This window comes from Gigantopelta aegis, chromosome 4 (assembly GCF_016097555.1).
Source record: "Gigantopelta aegis isolate Gae_Host chromosome 4, Gae_host_genome, whole genome shotgun sequence".
NCBI classification, from domain to species: Eukaryota; Metazoa; Mollusca; class Gastropoda; order Neomphalida; family Peltospiridae; genus Gigantopelta; species Gigantopelta aegis.
In genome coordinates, this window is record NC_054702.1 from 9090096 (window position 1) to 9115220 (window position 25125).

The window sequence follows — 25125 nt, forward strand, 5'->3', positions numbered from 1 at the left end:
TCTGGAGGATAGAATCGATATAAATGTGTTGGGTTTGGGGCTTGTTTTCATGTGTTCATGTGTATATAAAGGAAAAGATATTAAACAGTTATTAACTGTAAAATGAACCATTTGTAGGGTCTAGATCCCAGTGAACATGACATTAGATGCACGTTCTTATAATTCAAATCTTTATGTTCTAATCGACTGTGTAATTGAAAGTTGATCAGTTGATGCCAACCGATTATAAACAGGGCTTCTAGAATTTTTATAAAATCCACTAGCCATGGGATCAGTGATTTAAAACATTTACTAGCCACGATTAAAAATTCACTAGCCCTAATTTACTTTAAGTCAATACAATTTTACTAAATAATAGTAAAAATTAGATAATATGTCACCCAAAGTGAGAGAAATAGCTTAAAAACTTATTAATAGCTTATTAAATGATCAAAGTTCAACCGATTCCCAACACAATTCAAATAAACAACAACCAACCATGTATACATGAAGATATCACTAACTACAATAAGATTGCCAGATGCATTTATATGTTAATCTGTTAATTTTTAACACAATATTAAATTATTTGTTTTTAAGTCAACATTTGTTTTGTTCAATGACACCACTAAAGCACATTGATGAGTTAATCATTGGTTATTCACTGTGTAACATTTGTTATGCTCAATGACACCACTAAAGCACACTGATGAGTTAATCATTGGTTATTCACTGTGTAACATTTGTTTTGTTCAATGACACCACTAAAGCACATTGATGAGTTAATCATTGGTTATTCACTGTGTAACAATGACACCACTAAAGCACATTGATGAGTTAATCATTGGTTATTCACTGTGTAACAATGACACCACTAAAGCACATTGATGAGTTAATCATTGGTTATTCACTGTGTAACATTTGTTATGTTCAATGACACCACTAAAGCACATTGACGAGTTAATCATTGGTTATTCACTGTGTAACAATGACACCAGTAAAGCACATTGATGAGTTAATCATTGGTTATTCACTGTGTAACATTTGTTATGTTCAATGACACCACTAAAGCACATTGACGAGTTAATCATTGGTTATTCACTGTGTAACAATGACACCACTAAAGCACATTGACGAGTTAATCATTGGTTATTCACTGTGTAACAATGACACCAGTAAAGCACATTGATGAGTTAATCATTGGTTATTCACTGTGTAACATTTGTTATGTTCAATGACACCACTAAAGCACATTGATGAGTTAATCATTGGTTATTCACTGTGTAACATTTGTTATGTTCAATGACACCACTAAAGCACATTGATGAGTTAATCATTGGTTATTCACTGTGTAACATTTGTTATGTTCAATGACACCACTAAAGCACATTGACGAGTTAATCATTGGTTATTCACTGTGTAACAATGACACCAGTAAAGCACATTGATGAGTTAATCATTGGTTATTCACTGTGTAACATTTGTTATGTTCAATGACACCACTAAAGCACATTGACGAGTTAATCATTGGTTATTCACTGTGTAACAATGACACCACTAAAGCACATTGACGAGTTAATCATTGGTTATTCACTGTGTAACAATGACACCAGTAAAGCACATTGATGAGTTAATCATTGGTTATTCACTGTGTAACATTTGTTATGTTCAATGACACCACTAAAGCACATTGATGAGTTAATCATTGGTTATTCACTGTGTAACATTTGTTATGTTCAATGACACCACTAAAGCACATTGATGAGTTAATCATTGGTTATTCACTGTGTAACATTTGTTATGTTCAATGACACCACTAAAGCACATTGACGAGTTAATCATTGGTTATTCACTGTGTAACAATGACACCAGTAAAGCACATTGATGAGTTAATCATTGGTTATTCACTGTGTAACATTTGTTATGTTCAATGACACCACTAAAGCACATTGACGAGTTAATCATTGGTTATTCACTGTGTAACAATGACACCACTAAAGCACATTGACGAGTTAATCATTGGTTATTCACTGTGTAACAATGACACCAGTAAAGCACATTGATGAGTTAATCATTGGTTATTCACTGTGTAACATTTGTTATGTTCAATGACACCACTAAAGCACATTGATGAGTTAATCATTGGTTATTCACTGTGTAACATTTGTTATGTTCAATGACACCACTAAAGCACATTGATGAGTTAATCATTGGTTATTCACTGTGTAACATTTGTTATGTTCAATGACACCACTAAAGCACATTGATGAGTTAATCATTGGTTATTCACTGTGTAACATTTGTTATGTTCAATGACACCACTAAAGCACATTGATGAGTTAATCATTGGTTATTCACTGTGTAACATTTGTTATGTTCAATGACACCACTAAAGCACATTGACGAGTTAATCATTGGTTATTCATTGTGTAACAATGACACCAGTAAAGCACACTGATGAGTTAATCATTGGTTATTCACTGTGTAACAATGACACCAGTAAAGCACATTGATGAGTTAATCATTGGTTATTCACTGTGTAACAATGACACCAGTAAAGCACATTGATGAGTTAATCATTGGTTATTCACTGTGTAACAATGACACCACTAAAGCACACTGATGAGTTAATCATTGGTTATTCACTGTGTAACATTTGTTATGTTCAATGACACCACTAAAGCACATTGATGAGTTAATCATTGGTTATTCACTGTGTAACATTTGTTATGTTCAATGACACCACTAAAGCACATTGATGAGTTAATCATTGGTTATTCACTGTGTAACATTTGTTTTGTTCAATGACACCACTAAAGCACATTGATGAGTTAATCATTGGTTATTCACTGTGTAACAATGACACCACTAAAGCACATTGATGAGTTAATCATTGGTTATTCACTGTGTAACATTTGTTATGTTCAATGACACCACTAAAGCACATTGACGAGTTAATCATTGGTTATTCACTGTGTAACATTTGTTATGTTCAATGACACCACTAAAGCACATTGATGAGTTAATCATTGGTTATTCACTGTGTAACATTTGTTATGTTCAATGACACCACTAAAGCACATTGATGAGTTAATCATTGGTTATTCACTGTGTAACAATGACACCACTAAAGCACATTGATGAGTTAATCATTGGTTATTCACTGTGTAACAATGACACCACTAAAGCACATTGATGAGTTAATCATTGGTTATTCACTGTGTAACATTTGTTATGTTCAATGACACCACTAAAGCACATTCATGAGTTAATCATTGGTTATTCATTTTGTAACATTTGTTATGTTCAATGACACCACTAAAGCACATTGATGAGTTAATCATTGGTTATTCACTGTGTAACATTTGTTATGTTCAATGACACCACTAAAGCACATTGACGAGTTAATCATTGGTTATTCACTGTGTAACAATGACACCAGTAAAGCACATTGATGAGTTAATCATTGGTTATTCACTGTGTAACATTTGTTATGTTCAATGACACCACTAAAGCACATTGATGAGTTAATCATTGGTTATTCACTGTGTAACATTTGTTATGTTCAATGACACCACTAAAGCACATTGACAAGTTAATCATTGGTTATTCACTGTGTAACAATGACACCAGTAAAGCACACTGATGAGTTAATCATTGGTTATTCACTGTGTAACAATGACACCAGTAAAGCACATTGATGAGTTAATCATTGGTTATTCACTGTGTAACAATGACACCAGTAAAGCACATTGATGAGTTAATCATTGGTTATTCACTGTGTAACAATGACACCACTAAAGCACACTGACGAGTTAATCATTGGTTATTCACTGTGTAACATTTGTTATGTTCAATGACACCACTAAAGCACATTGATGAGTTAATCATTGGTTATGCACTGTGTAACAATGACACCAGTAAAGCACATTGATGAGTTAATCATTAGTTATTCACTGTGTAACAATGACACCAGTAAAGCACATTGATGAGTTAATCATTGGTTATTCACTGTGTAACATTTGTTATGTTCAATGACACCACTAGAGCACACTGATGAGTTAATCATTGGTTATTCACTGTGTAACATTTGTTATGTTCAATGACACCACTAAAGCACACTGATGAGTTAATCATTGGTTATTCACTGTGTAACATTTGTTATGTTCAATGACACCACTAAAGCACACTGATGAGTTAATCATTGGTTATTCACTGTGTAACATTTGTTATGCGTATTCAATGACACCACTAAAGCACACTGATGAGTTAATCATTGGTTATTCACTGTGTAACATTTGTTATGTTAATAATGACACCACTAAAGCACACTGATGAGTTAATCATTGGTTATTCACTGTGTAACAATGACATTGTGATATTAACACTAAAGCACACTGATGAGTTAATCATTGTGTTATTCACTGTGTAACAATGACACCACTAAAGCACATTGATGAGTTAATCATTAGTTATTCACTGTGTAACACACTACACATGACAGTAAAGCACATTGATGAGTTAAGACTTACACACTAATATTTTGAGTGTATATTCATTGGTTAATGACACAGACTTAGCACACATTTGAGTGACGTATTGTGATATTAATTAGCCGTAATAATGACACCACTAAAGCACACTGATGAGTTAATCATTGGTTATTCACTGTGTATTAATGCTTATGTAATAATTACACACTAAAGCACACTAATATTTAATCATTGGTTATTCACTGTGTAACAATGACACCACTAAAGCACATTGATGAGTTAATAATTAATCATTGGTTATTCACTGTGTATTAATGCTAGCCGTAATAATTACACAGTTTACACATTAATATTTGAGTGACATTGTGATGCTTTAATCATTGGTTATTCACTGTGTACACATTTGTTAATTCAATACACCACTAAAGCACACTGAGTGAGTTGATATTCATTAGCCGTAATAATTACACAGTACACACTAATATTTGTGACGTATTGTGATTTAATGCTAGCCGTAATAACTAAAGACTTACACACTGAAGTTATCATTGGAGTGACATTGTGATATTAATGCTAGCCGTAATAATTGACTTACACACTAAGTGACGTATTTGAGTTAATGTGACGTATTGTGATATTAATGCTAGCCGTAATAAGTGACGTATTGTGATATTAACACAGACTTACACACTAATATTTGAGTGACGTATTGTGATATTAATGCTAGCCGTAATAATTACACAGACTTACACACTAATATTTGAGTGACGTATTGTGATATTAATGCTAGCCGTAATAATTACACAGACTTACACACTAATATTTGAGTGACGTATTGTGATATTAATGCTAGCCGTAATAATTACACAGACTTACACACTAATATTTGAGTGACGTATTGTGATATTAATGCTAGCCGTAATAATTACACAGACTTACACACTAATATTTGAGTGACGTATTGTGATATTAATGCTAGCCGTAATAATTACACAGACTTACACACTAATATTTGAGTGACGTATTGTGATATTAATGCTAGCCGTAATAATTACAGACTTACACACTAATATTTGAGTGACGTATTGTGATATTAATGCTAGCCGTAATAATTACACAGACTTACACACAGACGTATTGTGATACACACTAATATTTGAGTGACGTATTGTGATATTAATGCTAGCCGTAATAATTACACAGACTTACACACTAATATTTGAGTGACGTATTGTGATATTAATGCTAGCCGTAATAATTACACAGACTTACACACTAATATTTGAGTGACGTATTGTGATATTAATGCTAGCCGTAATAATTACACAGACTTACACACTAATATTTGAGTGACGTATTGTGATATTAATGCTAGCCGTAATAATTACAGACTTACACACTACACTAGACTCACATATTTGAGTGACGTATTGTGATATTAATGCTAGCCGTAATAATTACACAGACTTACACACTAATATTTGAGTGACGTATTGTGATATTAATGCTAGCCGTAATAATTACAGACTTACACACTAATATTTGAGTGACGTATTGTGATATTAATGCTAGCCGTAATAATTACAGACTTACACACTAATATTTGAGTGACGTATTGTGATATTAATGCTAGCCGTAATAATTACACAGACTTACACACTAATATTTGAGTGACGTATTGTGATATTAATGCTAGCCGTAATAATTACACAGACTTACACACTAATATTTGAGTGACGTATTGTGATATTAATGCTAGCCGTAATAATTACACAGACTTACACACTAATATTTGAGTGACGTATTGTGATATTAATGCTAGCCGTAATAATTACACAGACTTACACACTAATATTTGAGTGACGTATTGTGATATTAATGCTAGCCGTAATAATTACACAGACTTACACACTAATATTTGAGTGACGTATTGTGATATTAATGCTAGCCGTAATAATTACACAGACTTACACACTAATATTTGAGTGACGTATTGTGATATTAATGCTAGCCGTAATAATTACAGACTTACACACTAATATTTGAGTGACGTATTGTGATATTAATGCTAGCCAGTACATAATATTTGAGTGACGTATTGTGATATTAATGCTAGCCGTAATAATTACAGACTTACACACTAATATTTGAGTGACGTATTGTGATATTAATGCTAGCCGTAATAATTACACACAGACTTACACACTAATATTTGAGTGACGTATTGTGATATTAATGCTAGCCGTAATAATTACACAGACTTACACACTAATATTTGAGTGACGTATTGTGATATTAATGCTAGCCGTAATAATTACACAGACTTACACACTAATATTTGAGTGACGTATTGTGATATTAATGCTAGCCGTAATAATTACAGACTTACACACTAATATTTGAGTGACGTATTGTGATATTAATGCTAGCCGTAATAATTACACAGACTTACACACTAATATTTGAGTGACGTATTGTGATATTAATGCTAGCCGTAATAATTACAGACTTACACACTAATATTTGAGTGACGTATTGTGATATTAATAGCCTACAGCCGTATTGTGATATAATGCTAGCCGTAATAATTACACAGACTTACACACTAATATTTGAGTGACGTATTGTGATATTAATGCTAGCCGTAATAATTACACAGACTTACACACTAATATTTGAGTGACGTATTGTGATATTAATGCTAGCCGTAATAATTACACAGACTTACACACTAATATTTGAGTGACGTATTGTGATATTAATGCTAGCCGTAATAATTACACAGACTTACACACTAATATTTGAGTGACGTATTGTGATATTAATGCTAGCCGTAATAATTACAGACTTACACACTAATATTTGAGTGACGTATTGTGATATTAATGCTAGCCGTAATAATTACACAGACTTACACACTAATATTTGAGTGACGTATTGTGATATTAATGCTAGCCGTAATAATTACAGACTTACACACTAATATTTGAGTGACGTATTGTGATATTAATGCTAGCCGTAATAATTACACAGACTTACACACTAATATTTGAGTGACGTATTGTGATATTAATGCTAGCCGTAATAATTACACAGACTTACACACTAATATTTGAGTGACGTATTGTGATATTAATGCTAGCCGTAATAATTACACAGACTTACACACTAATATTTGAGTGACGTATTGTGATATTAATGCTAGCCGTAATAATTACACACTTACACACTAATATTTGAGTGACGTATTGTGATATTAATGCTGACGACTTACACACTAATATTTGTGATGATATTAATGCTAGCCGTATTGTAATAATAATAACACAGACTTACACACTAATATTTGAGTGACGTATTGTGATATTAATGCTAGCCGTAATAATTACAGACTTACACACTAATATTTGAGTGACGTATTGTGATATTAATGCTAGCCGTAATAATTACACAGACTTACACACTAATATTTGAGTGACGTATTGTGATATTAATGCTAGCCGTAATAATTACACAGACTTACACACTAATATTTGAGTGACGTATTGTGATATTAATGCTAGCCGTAATAATTACACAGACTTACACACTAATATTTGAGTGACGTATTGTGATATTAATGCTAGCCTTAATAATTACAGACTTACACACTAATATTTGAGTGACGTATTGTGATATTAATGCTAGCCGTAATAATTACAGACTTACACACTAATATTTGAGTGACGTATTGTGATATTAATGCTAGCCGTAATAATTACACAGACTTACACACTAATATTTGAGTGACGTATTGTGATATTAATGCTAGCCGTAATAATTACACAGACTTACACACTAATATTTGAGTGACGTATTGTGATATTAATGCTAGCCGTAATAATTACACAGACTTACACACTAATATTTGAGTGACGTATTGTGATATTAATGCTAGCCGTAATAATTACACAGACTTACACACTAATATTTGAGTGACGTATTGTGATATTAATGCTAGCCGTAATAATTACACAGACTTACACACTAATATTTGAGTGACGTATAGTAGCAGGATATAACTTTTAACACCACACGCATAGCTACGTTACAAAATCTCTTATTGGACTCCTAGGTCATTGTACAATGTGGCTGAAATAACAGAAATAATAGCTTTTCCCCTTAAACTTTATGGTCTGCAGGATAAAGATAATAACTAGTTAATAATGTTGGATATCGGTTTTATCCTGAATAAGAAATGTCCCATTCTTACCATCACAGGATAAAGCTGATACCCGACATCATTAACTAGTTATTCACACACACGCACGCACGCACGCACGCACGCACGCACACACACGCACACACTCTCTCTCTCACACAGACACATTAATATTATGTAACATTGTTTAATACAAATACAAATTTATTTTCCCAACCCACAAATGTTACACCAGTCATCAGTACATTTTCCCATTAGTAGCATGAAATCTTTGACATGCACCATCCCACAGACAGAATACCACATAGCACTGCCTTTGATATACCCATCGTGGTACACTGGCTGGAAAGAGAAACAGCCCAATGGGGATCAATCCTAGTAATGCCATTGGAATTGGTAGAGCGGGATGTAGCCCAGTGGTAAAGCGTTCGCTTGAAGCGAGGTCGGTCTGGGATCGATCCCCGTCGATGGGCCCATTGGACTATTTCTCGATCCAGCAAGTGCATCACGACTGGTATACCAAAGGCTGTGGTATGTGTTATCCTGTCTGTGGGATGGTGCATATAAAAGATCCCTTACTATTAATCGAAAAGAGTAGCCCATGAAGTGGCAACAGCAGGTTTCGTCTCTCAATGTATGGTCCTTAACCATATGTCCGAGGCCATATAACCGTAAATAAAATGTGTTGAGTGCGTCGTTAAATAAAACATTTCCTTCCTTCCATTAAAATTAGTACATGCCAAGTAAACTGTTCAAGGGATTGAACTGCTTAGATTGTAACCAGGTATTTCTTTTTAAAATACGAGACATTCAGCTGATTTTGGGAACAAACATTTCAGTTTACAATGGAGATAACCATATAGAATGTTTAGATTTACAAGTGTTAGACCTCAGACCAAAAATTACATCTGCAGGCTAGGGTCTCCACAAGTCCAAAATATTGGACTCGAGTACTCGAGGATCAAACTCGACCCGGACCCGAGTACCTGACACTTACTACTAGATGATAATGAAACTCAAGAATAAAGTAAAATATATGCATCTTAATTCCAGCACTGAACATGAATCTGAAAATCATGCCATTGAATTGCATTTAGAAACCAGTTGATGTGTTCAGTATTGTGACGAATGGACGGCCTGATTAAAAAGAGAAACTAGTGCATGATCATATGATTATTGTGTAACTTGTATCGCTGATTAGTCGCTGCTGAAATTATTGTCCTACATTGTCTCACTTGTACGGGTACTCAAGTCCTGTGAATGGACTCCAGTCTTGCTAGACTCGATCCGTGCCCGAGTACTCGTGGAGACCCTATTGCAGGCATTAAACAGACAATAACACCAGCAAATCTAAAAACTCTATATGGTTATCTCCTAAATATTCTATAATAAATTTTATTTAAACAATGTATTCCACAAACACATTAATATTCTGTCACAATGTTTGACAAAATACAAGTGTAATAACAGTCCCTCAAAAATACAATGTACACACACAAACCTATTAATACCCTTATCATATGGTCTCATAAAATACAATGTACACACACAAACCTATTAATACCCTTATCATATGGTCTCATAAAATACAATGTACACACACAAACCTATTAATACCCTTATCATATGGTCTCATAAAATACAATATGGCCAAACAAAATAAATTTCTGGTCTCTGGTTAACATGCGCATCAATTTTGACCCTCGCATGTTAACTTTTTTTTATATTTCCTGCGGTATGACATTGATTTTTGTCAGGCTTTTCTTGCTATGATGTAAAACCACATTTAGAACAAAAATGCCATCATGCATAAACTAGGATGGACGTGCATTCTGCAACCTATAAGTCGTTCAATATTCAAAGCCCTTCAAGTTACCTTCTATCAAGACCTCGGCCTCAGACAGTGGTATTGAGTAGTCTCCAGTGGGTGAGGTGTTCGATGGCCACTCTGTGTGGTTATATAGATGCATTGCACACTTTATCAATGTGAAAACAACCTATAAGTAGTTCAATATTCAAAGCCCTTCAAGTTACCTTCTATCAAGACCTCGGCCTCAGACAGTGGTATTGAGTAGTCTCCAGTAGGCACCTCCTCAATAGCCGCTCTGTAGAGGATCTTCGGTTCGAAGAATATGCACGGGTTGTCATCTCTTATACAACTCAACAGCAGACCCTTGGCTTCTATCGGACCTCGCGGAATGACAACCTGACAAAGAGGATAATAAGGAATACCAGTATTTGTTTACTGATACCTAAGCATATTTTAAATCATGGCGACATAGTGCCTAATTTACAAAGCCTGTTTTAGACTTACATGTGTGTAACTACATGTATTTACTATGCCTAAACATCTGTTTTAGACTTACATGTGTGTAACTACATTTATTACCCATATGGGCTCAAATATACAGGGTAATATTTTTTCTATCTCTGCACAGTGTGCAGATTGCTTCTACAGCCACTGATTGGCTGACTTAAAAATCACGACGTTTGGTTGGTTGCTTGGCATGGCCGGAACTTCACTTTCATTCATATAATGTTTCCATTCATGAGTCCGATTACACGTACGTTATACGATCTACAAAGATTTACAAAAACAAATAAGACTCATTTGTTTCGTAAACATGAAATGGTATATTTTCATAAGCAGCGGCTTTACTAATATATAAAAACAATTATTTTCAAATGCAAATACAGTCGTATTATTTTGTATTGTAAACATTTGGCTGTAAAAAGAACGCCGTTATGCTATGACGTCACTTACATTACGTCATGTAATGTGCGTAAGATTATATGATGTAATGGCTGATGGCTTTGTTGTAGACTGCAGACGAATTTTTACATTAAAAATCAGTTAAAGTTGACAATGGGTAATAAAGAGAATAACCAACTCGCTACGAGGAGTTACGAATTATCTGTCCCTCGTGAATGAATGTTGTAAAACATTCATTCACTCGGGACAGATAATTCATAATTCCTCGTAGCTCATTAGTTATTCTCTAAGTATTTACTATGCCTAAACATCTGTTTTAGACTTACATGTGTGTAACTACATGTATTTACTATGCCTAAACATCTGCATTTAAGAAAAACAAGCTTTGTAAATTCGGCCCTTGGTGTCTAAAATATGTGTTTTTCCAACACTTAGTCAAGAAAGGAAGAAAAAGAAAGGAACATAGGCTACTCCTACCCATAGACATCTACATAGTTTTGAAAACATTAGAAACCAGCACTTCAGGAATGATTTTCAAAATGTAATGGAGGATGCATACTAAATATTTTCCTTTCCCATGAAAAACATTCCACAAGAATTTTGGCAACAGCACTTTCATTTCATTGTAACTTGAATGTTGTACTTATATCAAATAAAGGTTCAAGCACACTGACTTGGGCACATAACTCAATTATCTTGGCTGTCTGGTCAATGATTAGTTCCTAGAGACAGAAGTCGGTGTAGTGGCTTCACATCTTCCCACCCAGTGTGTATCAGTTTTATTATATCTGATGGCTTACTGCAACCACTACACCATAGAAAGAGGTGAGGTAATCAGTGAGGTAATGTTTACCCTGATGCCTGGCATGTGAGCAAACAAAGCCTCCACCATGAGTCAGTATCCACAGGCAGATCCAAGGGGGGACCAAAGGATCTGTCCCACACTCTGAAAATATCAAGAGGCGTATCTGGGGGGGGGGGGGGGGGGGAGAGAACCAAGGTTCTCGTCCCCCACTCGAAAAATATGCAAGTGCCCCTTTTTTATTCTTTTATTTTTTTGGTTTTATATTTCATTGGGATGTCCTTTTGACATGTTGGTTCATTTGTCAATTTTAAAGGATCCGCTTCTGCTACTGGCATTTGAACTTGGTACCATTAAGTCTGATGGTTTAATAATCAAAGCAGGTGAGGTAATTAGTGAAGTAATGTTTACCTTGATGCCTGGCATGTGAGCAAAGAAAGCCTCCACCACCTGTGAGTGATAAAGGGTGCCGTGAACCACTACCGGGATGTGAACTCAGTACCTGAAGCAGGTGAGATAACGAGTTTACCTTGATGCCTGGCATGTGAGCAAAGAAAGCCTCCACCACCTGTGAGTGATAGAGGGTGCCGTGAACCACTACCGGGATGTGAACTCAGTACCTGAAGCAGGTGAGATAACGAGTTTACCTTGATGCCTGGCATGTGAGCGAAGAAAGCCTCCACCACCTGTGAGTGATAGAGGGTGCCGTGAACCAATACTGGGATGTGATCAGTACCTGAAGCAGGTGAGATAACAAGCTTACCTTGATGCCTGGCATGTGAGCGAAGAAAGCCTCCACCATCTGCGAGTGATAGAGGGCGCCGTGGCCCACCGCACCACAGGGTGATCGGATAGTCAGCTTGCCCACGTCAAACAGATTCCCTGATCGGAAGCGGAACATAGCAGCCTCATTCCGTATCTGCAATAGACGTCATACACAAACATTTTAAAAATATGGAGGAAACTTGGAAATAATATTGTTCTAACATTGATCTGACAGGGCTCACCCTGTATATGGCCAAATTAGCCAAGTGCTAATTTTTATTAAAAGTGGCTACAACATTTAGCTTTTGGCTAATAAAATATTCCTTAAATTAAGCACATTTTAATAATTTTCAAGGAAATACTTGACATACATGTACATATCTAAAAATTGGCTAAACCAGAATTTGTTCCAGTGTGAGCCCTGAGTCTGATATTTAAAAATTCAGTATTTACAAAGAAGTCTAACTTTAAAAATAAATATATTCTCCTAGTCTAAGAGTAAATGTCATATTTATGTCTTGTTTGTTTGTTTTTTGGTAAGCTTTCCAATAATAATAGTTTTGTTTTTACCTTCCCTCTGTCCACATGTTATTTTATTCTTTACAAGTTCCTTCAACAGACTGGATTAAATATAAAACTTTTAGACACATATACGAACATTTTCACATATGGATGGTATATGAAACCCTGACATATATCAAGAGTGAGAGAGTGTGAGAGAGAGAGAGAGAGAGAGAGAGAGAGAGAGAGAGAGAGAGAGAGAGAGAGAGAGAGAGAGAGAGAGAGAGAGAGAGAGAGAGAGAGAGAGAGATATGTTTTGGTAAATAATTTCAGTTTGGTTTGACATATGAAGAAAAGTAAAAGTGTTTTGGAAATTTTAAAAAACACCCCACTATTTTTTGTGTAATTTAGAAAACTATTGGCTCAGAAATAAATCATTTGTAAAAATTCCCCAGTATGATAAAAAGGTGTTCCCTGTGGGAAGGACTATAAATGGTTATCCAATAAAAACTTGTCATTGACGCTTATCAAGTGCGTTATGATTTGTCTCACCTGATCAAATGCCGGGAATATATAATCAGCAAACTGAATTTCTGCTATTGCTGTAGAGCCTGCGGCTGCTAAACCGATACCAAATGCAACAATTCCTTGTTCACTTAGTGGACTGTTAAATACACGTTCGTTTCCTGAAAAATACCCCCAAAACAATCAATTGTAAGTAACATTGATACCAAATGCAACAATTCCTTATTCACTTAATGGACTGTTAAATACACGTTCATTTCCTGAAAAAACACAAAAAAACAATCAATTGTAAGTAACACTGATACCAAACACAACAATTCCTTGTTTACTCAGTGGACTGTTAAATACACGTTCATTTCCTGAAAAAAACCCACTCAAAACAATCAATTGTAAGTAACACTGATAACAAACATTTAAAATATTTATTTAATGAAGCAACATTATTATTTATTTAAGGATTCTGTTATTCCTTTTAAGATCATTGGGGTATGAACAAAACAAAATCATCCACAAACTGAAAGTTCATATTTTATTTTGAATAATGTTTTAGGTTCATAAACAATAATGCTCAATAAAACAAAGTACCAATATAAAGAGATGTCATAAGACGATGTTATTTTTACATTTATCGAGAAATTAACAAACTCACATTGCTAATGGGTATGCTTTATATTGTAATGAAAATAACGGAAATTTCATTATTCTTGCATGGTTCACCCTGCCCATAGTCAGCTGTGAACATTTATACAAAATGGCTACAACAGTTAGTTATGAACTGATAATTTTTTTTTTTAATTAGCCATTTGAATATATAATTTTCAAATACATTCTTTACATAATTCTTATCTAAATATTTTCCAAGAAATAAATTCTCTCGAGAATGAGACCTGTTTTGCTCAACATCCTGTGCAATTAAGAAACTATTTTGACTCATACCTTCCATGTAGCAATCAAATCAGGCTTTTAAAATTAACAATGTACTGTGAACTTAGTCACAGACACAAGTTTCAACCTGCAAAAATGGATATTAAGTTTGATTAATCTACAAACCTGTAACATATTTGGATAGTTACCAAAGAGTGATTGTAATGTAGTTTGTGTCATTAAAACAGAAAATACTTCAAAAGTAGACCAGAGCTTGTCTACATAACCATTACTTCTCAGAGGTACATGCATTAGAAACATCAAGATGACCAAAAACACTTCGGATGTATGGAAAAAGATAATCTAAACAAAAGAATCTAAGTAATGGCTCCAATAATGAGAAATATGTGATGGTGTTTAAAAACTAGGGTCTATCACTTCACAACAATTGTTAAAAGACCCAAATTAGATAATTAAAGCAAAATTTGTTTTACAATGACTATGAAATGTTACAAAAGTTAGGATAAATTATATTCAAAAGGCATCTATTATTCAATAAATAAAGACTATGTTGTAAGTTGACCAAGATGTCATACACATATATAATTACCATATTTGTCCTTCAGTCCAACTGTACATCTGAATACTCCACCAAAGGCCACATCTTCACCAAATATAACTACAAAAACAAAAAACATCTCTTATTAATTTTGAAGTAACACAGACTATTATAATTAGTTATTATGGTGTACTCCCAAACTGAATAATATTAGCATTTGTGTATTAAAATATCAAGTAAGTTCTGTAGTACATAATACTGTCTCTGAACACTTAAATTATTTTTTTTGAAACAGAAGTGTAATATGGTTTCAAATTCTGAATACTAAATAAATTAATTATAAACAAATAATAATAGTCAATTCTGCTTAATTGTATAGCCAGGGTGCATGTCAAATGTATGCTAATAACTGGCATAACCGATTATCTGATGGAGCCCCATTTCCAGATTATAACAAACGGTAAACTTTACAAATACATGTACCTTGTGGACAGTCTATCATACCCTGCAAACAAGCCTCTGTTATAACAAAGAATGCTGATATCTGTATGCATTTCATTTGTTTATACATGTATTTTAAAATACTAATAAATAAAATAACAGTATAAATGTTGTAAGATATTAATTTGGCACCTGTATGGCTTTTCCTCAGATGACAGCTATTGTTTTGAGAGGTCGCAAGTAAGTTGTGTGTAGTGAAACAGTGTTACTTGGCAAAGTGCAATTAATAGTGTCTCTGAATACTTAAATAAATTAATTTTAAACAGATGTGTAATATTGTCCCTGAATACTAAATAAATTAATTTTAAACAGATGTTAATACTGTTTCTGAATACTAAATCAATTAATTTTAAAGCGATATTAACACGGTCTCTAAATACTAAATAAATTAATTTGAAACAGATACATGTGTAAAACTACCCATGAATACCGGTACTAAATGAATACCCTACCAGCTGAAGGGTCATTTGCCAGGGAAATATCAAGAGCACTTGTAACAGACTGGAAAAGGTTCATACGAGTTGTCTCCCCTGAAACAGAAAATGAATGTACAAATAAATGTATGTACATACATGTATAACATAAATTACTGGTAATATCTAAATCCCATGGAAACTCATACTACCAGATACTTCATCGTTTTACTATATATTCTAAACTCCTGGCACAACGAACAATACCTACAGTTGACAGAGTTGGGGAAGGTGGGAGGGGGTGTCTTCTAACAGGCAAGAAGTGGATTCCAGTACCATCCATCGCCTTGACATCACCTAGTTCTGACATTCTTGCTGCACAAAACAAGGACTGGTTATCATCACTACATGTGTGATTCACCTGGGAAAATTATCTTTTTCTATTTTTTAAAATGTGTTAATATGGTGGACAGTGTGTTATGATTTACTTTGCTGCTACCAGTAAGGAACAGCACAAACAGAGGAATATATATTGAGGCATAAATAATGCAATGGTATTTTACTGAATATCTGTAACTGAAAGTGGATGTTCAAATAGGAAAAAAAAGAGAATAAAATGTGTTTGAAGTCAAAAACATAACTTGGTATTTATTATAACAACACAGCATTGAATATGAAAATATTTTTGCACTAATCTCCCAATAAAAGTAACCTTGTTTTTCTTTTCCTGCTTTTTGCACATGCCTAATGCTAAAAAAGTTATGTTTTATTGAGAAGGAAAATCCAGGTTGTGTAACCAATAATACTATGCATCCTTATGAGTGGAGGCTGAGACGTGATATAGCAAAGTAAGAATGTCAGCTAGGCAATGCTCTATGACTATGGTCTACCACAAACTCAGTAAATGACTATGGTCAACGACATCACTTTTCGGACCCTTGTTTTGACTTCGTACACAATAAATAAAACATATCCAACGGTAATTTTTTTATATGATATATTTGACAAAAGTTTTTTTTTTAATTTCTTTTATGTTTTAAAAATTAAAATTAATATTTTGTCCAGAATTATGAAAAATAAAAAAATACTGACCTGTAAACAGCGTTGTCTGCTTGTTATAGTAATTTGACAGGTCAAGGTTAGTAGACCAGTTTTTATTTTAAAGTGGCAAAGCATTGTAATAATATAGATAATTTTGGATTTGAATTGCGTCACTTTGCATCTCCTTATAATAACACTAAAATGGGTACATGACGTTTCCATATCAAGTATGCTGGAAAAATTCCAATGCAAAATTGCCACTGAATTTGTTTTTTTGGCACATTACTAATGCATCTGAATGTGTTTGAAGAAAATCTTGTGGTTAAAAGAATTGTAGGCCTACCTTTTACGAAATATGGAGTTCAAGTGAAATAATGGTAACATATATGTTATATTTATTATGTACGAAGCCAAACCAAGGGTGTGAAAAGTGACTGTCGTCGACCTATCTTAAGGTTGACGACAATCTCTCTCTGCATTCGTTTTAGCTTTATCAGAACTCGAACTTAAGAATCTGTCTCCCATGGCAATTTTTAAAAGAATTGCCCTGGGTGAAATGGCTCAACGACGGCAATTTTGAGCCTTCCTTATGGCAATTTTTTTTAAACTGACAGCTGTATGTAGACATTAGGGGTGTAACGAATACACATGGTGGCGATTACGATATATACACGAATACGAATATATATTCATGTCTATGAATACAAAAGTGAAAAGGTTTTACAGAAAGGAAGAACAACATTTTTTAAAACTTAAAATTTAAAGGTAAAAACAGATTAGGCATATCATAAAATATTGTTTGTTTCCGGTTACCCGACCGACTCTAATTTGAACCTGCCGACCCTAAAACTTTTTTTGTATATCCAATTTTTTTTTTTTTAATATAACAACGATTTCCACGAAAACATTCCAAAACTATCACAAGCACTAATTTGGTGTCATTTAGGGGATAACCCTACTGTGTTTTCCGATTTGCGGATGCATATCGGTGGTTTTACTGTCGCAAATTTAGTTTTATTGGTGACCCGTTAGCCACGAAATGTTTTTTTCTAACAATTGATTGATGGAGTTACTTCCGTTCAAATTGAAGTTCGGTAACATTCGTGAGATATCGGGCGAAGAGTCAGAAAAAATGTTCACGAATATATGCGATCTTTTCCAATTTACTCTACATCTAGCGTAGCGAGGTGTTCCGATTAATAATAATAATAATAATAATAATAATAACTATATTTAATGATTTACTCCTGCGACAAACTGGCCGTGTAGAAATTTAGTGACCTTCTGATAAACTAGGGGAGGGAATGTTTACCGATACTGATGGAGTTTACTGCCAAATCAAATTATTAAATATGTCAGTAAGATCTCGATGCGTTTCGTTATTTTTTGCAAGTGGTCACTGGGAACTCTGCGGGTTTCCTATAAAAATAGTGTCAGAATGACCATGTGTTTGACGTCCAATAGCCGATGATATTAAAGATAAAAATCAATGTGCTCTAGTGGCGTCGTTAAATAAAACAAACTTTACTTTTCAACATTCGTTTGAGCATCCTGAGCATTGTACTGCATTTCTATTCATTGGGCCAACTGATTGCTTCAAACCAAGTGTGTACTTTAATACTGGATGCATACAGAATAAAACTAACATTGCAAATTATAAAATTGGTAAGTCTACCATTTCTTAGATACACTAGGAAAGATAATATTCATAACATTTTTTTTAAATGTTATTGTTGGACAGATAAATATAGAACCCTTCTTTTCAGTTTTCATTAAAAGAAATTGTTATAACTTATTTACTGATTTCTATCCAATTAAGGTTCAACCAAGTCTGTCCTGGACCAGTACAGAAGTTAAGTGTTAGTATGAGAGTAAAGCTGCCTATTATTAAACAGCAAGGGGTCTTTTGTATGTACTCTCCCACAGATAGGTTAACACCATGTTGCCCTCAAAATCAAAATGCCTTGCCTTTTATAAATTTATAAGTTGCCCATGTAAAAAGAAGCCTTTAAACACACCTATGTGGATAATACTATATATTTCCTTTTTTAAATTAAGTTATGAAATAGATATAAAAAATAAAATGGCCATAAGGTTTTTGTCCTTTTGAAAATTGTATAATGGAAAAAAAAGCCCTTATATTTAAAACTGCACATAAAATATGCCTCTAAAACGTCACTTTACCATGCCTTACTTCATTTCTAGGGAAAACACTGTGATGAATGGTATTGTTGGTTTGCATAATGCATTTCTATACATGCAGAGGTTATTTTGGATACTGGTAGTCAACACCTTTATTTAATATCCAATTATTTTCCAAAATAAAATGTTTTTCCTACCTACCTACCCTATATTTTTCCAGCATGTAATAGGAAACAAGTAATTTTTTTTCTTCGGCCTTAATAATGGGTGTGTTTTTTTAAAAGTGAAATCAAGGTACATGTAGGGTACCAATCCAATGGGTTGATAAAAAAGGATTGGTCTATGCACTTGACCTAATACAAGACCGATTTGGACATTATCAAAACAATCGAATCGGTATTGCGTTTTTGGTTAGCGTGAATTAGAGACATAAATTGTACAGTTAGCATTACATATATACATATTCGTGTATTCGGTTCAGCTGGTGATGAATACGAATACTGTGGGACAACTCGGCCCAGTCCAGACACAACTCGGCACAGGGACAATCTTGTCTATTGTTGGACAAGTGTTGTTTTTTAAATTAAAGTATTCTCACCGAATGAATGTGTTTTTGTTAGTATTGAATTAGTCCCACCTTAACCTAAACGTCCCGAAACGAAGTGTCATGTCGGATTGATAAATTGCTGATCCATTTATCTTTGAAGATAGTTTCCGCTGTTCGAATAATTTGTTTTTGTTCTACAGTCGGTGACCTAAACATTCGAGATGATCCCAGAAAAAACATGGCGTTGTTCCGTCGGTCTTCAACCAGAGTGTGAGGACCAACAACGATGTGGAGGGCTGGCATCACCGACTGAACCACTGTGCCCTTGGAACAGCCCCTCCCTTCTATAAGTTGGTTCCCATGCTCCACACCGAAGCCAGGCTGGTTCCTCTGACATGCCGGTTCGTTTCAGAGAGGAAGATGCGACGGTGACAGTGGAAGGCCTTCATGAATCTACAGGGACAAATTTTCTTACTGTGGGGACGCTACACAGATGGTGACGTGTCCACTTCTAGATTCCTGTCGGCCTGTGGAAAGCTCTACGCCCCTGTTGCACACTGACTTTTATCTTTTGCTGGACGTTTTATTTCTATGTTCTTTTGGTGATTGGTGTTTTATTTCGTTATTATAACTATTTATGTATATGTGTTCTGTTGGTTTTTTGTGTACATATGTGCGTATGTATTTAATGTAATAAATGTGGGAATTTGGCAAATGATGTCTTTTGCGTTATTTCTATAGTACAATACTTCTAGAAACCCATCCGACACTACGATATGCGTGTATGACATGCACAATTGTCATTCTTAATGGTGACCATATAGTTAGCGGTATCTATCAGTATAATGCATTATTATTACTATAGTACAATACTTCGACACTACGACATGGCCAACTATCATACTTAACATGCATATAATGTGTCACAGCATGCCCCGTCTATCAGTCTAATAACTCGGCCCAGAGTTGTCTGGGCCGAGTTGTCTGGTCCCCGTATAGATCACTATTCAAGTATATTGTTACACCTCTAGTAGACATATTTCAAATGTGCAAACGTTAAATACTGGCAGATATAATATACACCAGGTGAATACATTTTGGCATTGTAGAGGAGCTTTACCGACAGCACTATTGTGCCATCAGTGGTGCGCTCTACCTATGGCAATTTATATCACGACGGCAATTGCTGTCAGTGCCGTCGTTAAGTTCGAGCCCTACTTTATACACAATAAATATAACATATTTTAAAATATTTTATTTTAATAAAAAAAAGGGAAAGAGTACCGTATTTTCCCCACTATTGGGGTATTGAATTAACCATATGAACTGGGTATTGCATTAAACACTACAAACGATGTAGTGCTAGGCCTGGATTCGAACTCCAGACCATCGGGACTGTAGCCGACCACTGTATCCACTCGACCATGCAGTGGATCAAAAAGTGAAACTGCATTTTAATACTTATAAATCTCATAGGGATGACGGAATGAACCGAACGTGTACGGAATAAAACGAAGATTTAGTCCCATGATGCCTCATTCTGTCTTCTGTGCTATATTTCTTCTAAAAGCACCATCAAAAGCACCCGTGTGGAAGAAATTTTATACAGAATAGTCAAAATGTCTAATTTTTCAAAGGCAAAACATAGCGATACTGGATTACGAAATATAAACTTCATGTTGGTTTTACAGAACAAATTGTTTTAAAATATATTGTATATAACTATCGCTAACCCTAACCTTAAACTAATTCCAAGAAATATTTCTTTAAAATAGAGGTGGGGAAAATAAGGTACTTTTGTCACTACTATGTATGATATATGAATGTGAACGGGCAACTCTATTAACGTGCCCCTATCCACAAGGGTTCAGACACGCCCGCCCCGGATCTAGCCTCTGACTTCGCCAGTGACCACATCCGGGGCGGGAGGGTGAATGTGAACTGAAATTACAGTATGATATGTTATATTTATTATGTTCGAAGGCAAAACAAGCCGTTACAAGGGTGCGAAAACTCGGAAAAGTGACCGTCGTCGACTAAGTTCTAGACTGCTCGCTCCCCATAACGAATACACTCGCACCATGTTCTGGAGACGCTGTGTCTGGAACGTATGTAAACGATGACGTCGTTCTTGAACATGTCACCGAAAAATATTTCGACTTAAATTGCTGGACAAGTATTTTCTTAGCTGCCCTTGTCAGACTTGTGCAAATCATCAATGTGCCAGCCATGGTTGATTGGTTGGTTGAACTTTCCTCCATATTTTAGCAGGAGCACCTCAGAATAAATAAAGTACATTATTCATTTTGGATGTATAAATAAGGAAGTCTAAAAATACTGGTAAGACCTATTTTGAATCCACAACATGAGGATAATGTGAGACAATGCTCCCTCCCTATATATAATTTTAATAGATTTATTTTTTAATTAATGTTTTTTTGTTGTTGTTTTTTTATTGCATTCTGGGGCATTTTGATATGGACATTAATTTTGTTTTGTTAATTTGTATTTTATAAGAAAACCATTAGGATACCTTTAGGAGGTATTTGTGGATGTTATTGTCTGCGTTTGCTCTTTTATTACTTTTGTTCACTATCCAAGGAGGAATTCTCGAACTTTCACATATCCATATAGTAGGCCTATATCATGTTTTGTTTAGCTTTAATAATTTGTCGACCTTTAGCACGAAAAAAGACAACCTAATCATTAAATTTGACATTAAAAACAAATACATGTATGAGAATTTATGATTTAAAATAGTCTTTTTAGATTGTATATGCTTGGATATGATATTTATCAAACTGAAAAAGGTTTGTCTATTAATTAGTGTAATAAAGAAAGGCATATTTTCCCAAGCAGTTTGGCAATAAAATGTAGAATGCAACTTTATAAACATATTTTTCAACTTTTCTTTCTAGAATGGTGACGTAGACTGTCAATAAGATCTAAAGCAATTTAAGAATGGTACCTCATGGCAAGAAAATAATGTTTCTGATACAGTCTAAATGCTTATAAATATTAATCTAAAAGGACCCAAACTTAGGCCTACCCATCCCATCCATTGGTTCACGATTGGTACATCAAAGGCTGCGATACGTAATACAGCAATAGATCAAAAGGGAGGTTGCTGGAGGAATGCAGTCCCTCCTTGAATTTCAAGTACCATGGAAATCCTGTATTTAATTCACGTTACTGATAGTGTAGTTTGGAATATGTTGCCATTTTTGGATGTCGCTCGACTTCCATAGAAAAATAATGCAACCACACCCGTCATATTTTAAAGAAAATTGCATCTAAAAGATCCCTTGCTGCTTTTCAGTAGGAGTAGCATGTGTGGCAGCAGCAGGTTTCTCCTTTCACTTAATTTCAAAATAGCCATATGATACCGAATAATAGTTGTTTATAAAATATGCATGCCTTTTCAGAAATGTATATATGTAATTTCGTATACCTAGGAACAGCCATATAATGGAACAAGCCATGGAGTAAGTTGTACCAAATTTCAGCACCGCTCTTTCTTCACCTTCCTTCTAAAGGCAGTCTTCACACACTAACATAGAAAGTTAGGACGTTTTGCTTTTGTGAATATTTTATTTTGGAACTGTACAATGACTTCAACAGCAGCTATGATGTGCAACTAATCGTATTTTGGGCGTGCCCATTAACAAATCATCACTTATCCTACCCCGACTGAATGCTGAAAACTATTTTGCAACGATTATTTCACCTAAGCACATGCAAAGGTCCTTCGCATTTAAGTCTACTGATCATATGTTCATTGATTTGCTTGGGAGTCCTCTCTTTCATATGAAAATATTTGATCACAGCTCTCAACTCAATGGTGGCCATATCTAGGAAGAAAAAAAAGCATAAGGAAATGATTTTGGAACAAATGTATTAATGTGCTGACGATGAAATGGAATTTATTCATTTTAAAAAAATTCAGAACATGATCTGGCTAGACCTTTTTAGCTTCTCTATACCAATTTGTCTTTCCTTCTCATAATTGTTTTGATTGAATTGTTCTGAAACTTGGCACAATGATCCTCTGGGGCACCTTCCATAAATTAGGGGCCTACCAGTAATTTCTAGGGTGATAATTTGTAATTTTTATTTATTTTATAAATGCTTAAAAAATTTAAATAAAAAGTTCTCCTATAGTTTTAATTGGATAGTTCTGAAGCTTGGTAGGCTACTATGGTCAGTCTTCACATACTAATAGAGATATTTAGGACATTGGGAATTTGGGAATTTTTTATTAAATTTAAAGGAAGGGACAATTAAGGCATTTGGCCTGGTATGCATATTCAACGATATATAACGTACACTATTGTTTAATATCAACAAGTATAATCGTATAGTTAATTAATAAAACGCTTAAATGTGACGGCTATTATATATAACGGGCACATCCATTTTGTACCACCCCAGTGAATACGCCCTCTGGCGAGCTGGTGGCTACGTAATACATAACGTGTCACGTCAGGAATTAGTCTTCGAAATGAAGAAACAAAACATACCTGATTTTTGCGGATGCATCGCAATGTTCTGTAATAATATCCATCCCAGTAAGCCGGCGACAAGTATATATTATTTTTCAATACAAAATAAGCCACCATTGTCAAAGTGTTGAAATAACTCAGTTACTGTATTATGTTTTGTACATAAATTAACCCACGTACTTAAATAATAATCGGAGTGTGTTTTTGGTTAATTAGTCTTTTGTTTCGGTGGCCTGTACCGGTGATTCCTGATTGACAGGTGCATATTTAGACGGTCCCCAGACACTGTGTCTTGACACACTAAAAAGATGTGCCTCTTTTAATATGATCACAAGGTATTGTCTGATAGCCGCGCAGACGCCCCTCAAATCGTAATGGACATTATCACTTTATTACTATAAGTAATTCTGTAAAACCCTTGATTAAGTAGACTTTCCCATCTAAAATCACAAAACTGACCAATTACGTAGTCCCAAATAAAAGGTACTTGGGTATTGTGAGTGGTCGTTTTTGCTCGAACTTACCCTACCAATAGGCCTAATAATAAAATAAAAATTCTTTGGATTTTTTTTAAAGA

The 25125-nt window shown here is 34.5% G+C and overlaps 1 protein-coding gene across 1 annotated transcript in view; it reads right to left on the reverse strand.

Annotated features, from left to right (window-relative positions):
* LOC121372295 (2-oxoisovalerate dehydrogenase subunit beta, mitochondrial-like) overlaps positions 1-22265 on the reverse strand; it is a 28572-nt gene extending 6307 nt beyond the window's left edge. The window contains exons 1-6 of the mRNA XM_041498590.1: positions 22127-22265; positions 16356-16433; positions 15454-15522; positions 14007-14140; positions 12952-13107; positions 10708-10879 (exon numbers count right to left, since the gene is read on the reverse strand). Of these exons, the coding sequence (XP_041354524.1) occupies positions 10708-10879; positions 12952-13107; positions 14007-14140; positions 15454-15522; positions 16356-16433; positions 22127-22262 (745 nt within the window). The 5' untranslated portion in view covers positions 22263-22265. The remainder of the gene's footprint in view (positions 1-10707; positions 10880-12951; positions 13108-14006; positions 14141-15453; positions 15523-16355; positions 16434-22126) is intronic.
* Between the last annotated feature and the right edge of the window lie 2860 nt (positions 22266-25125).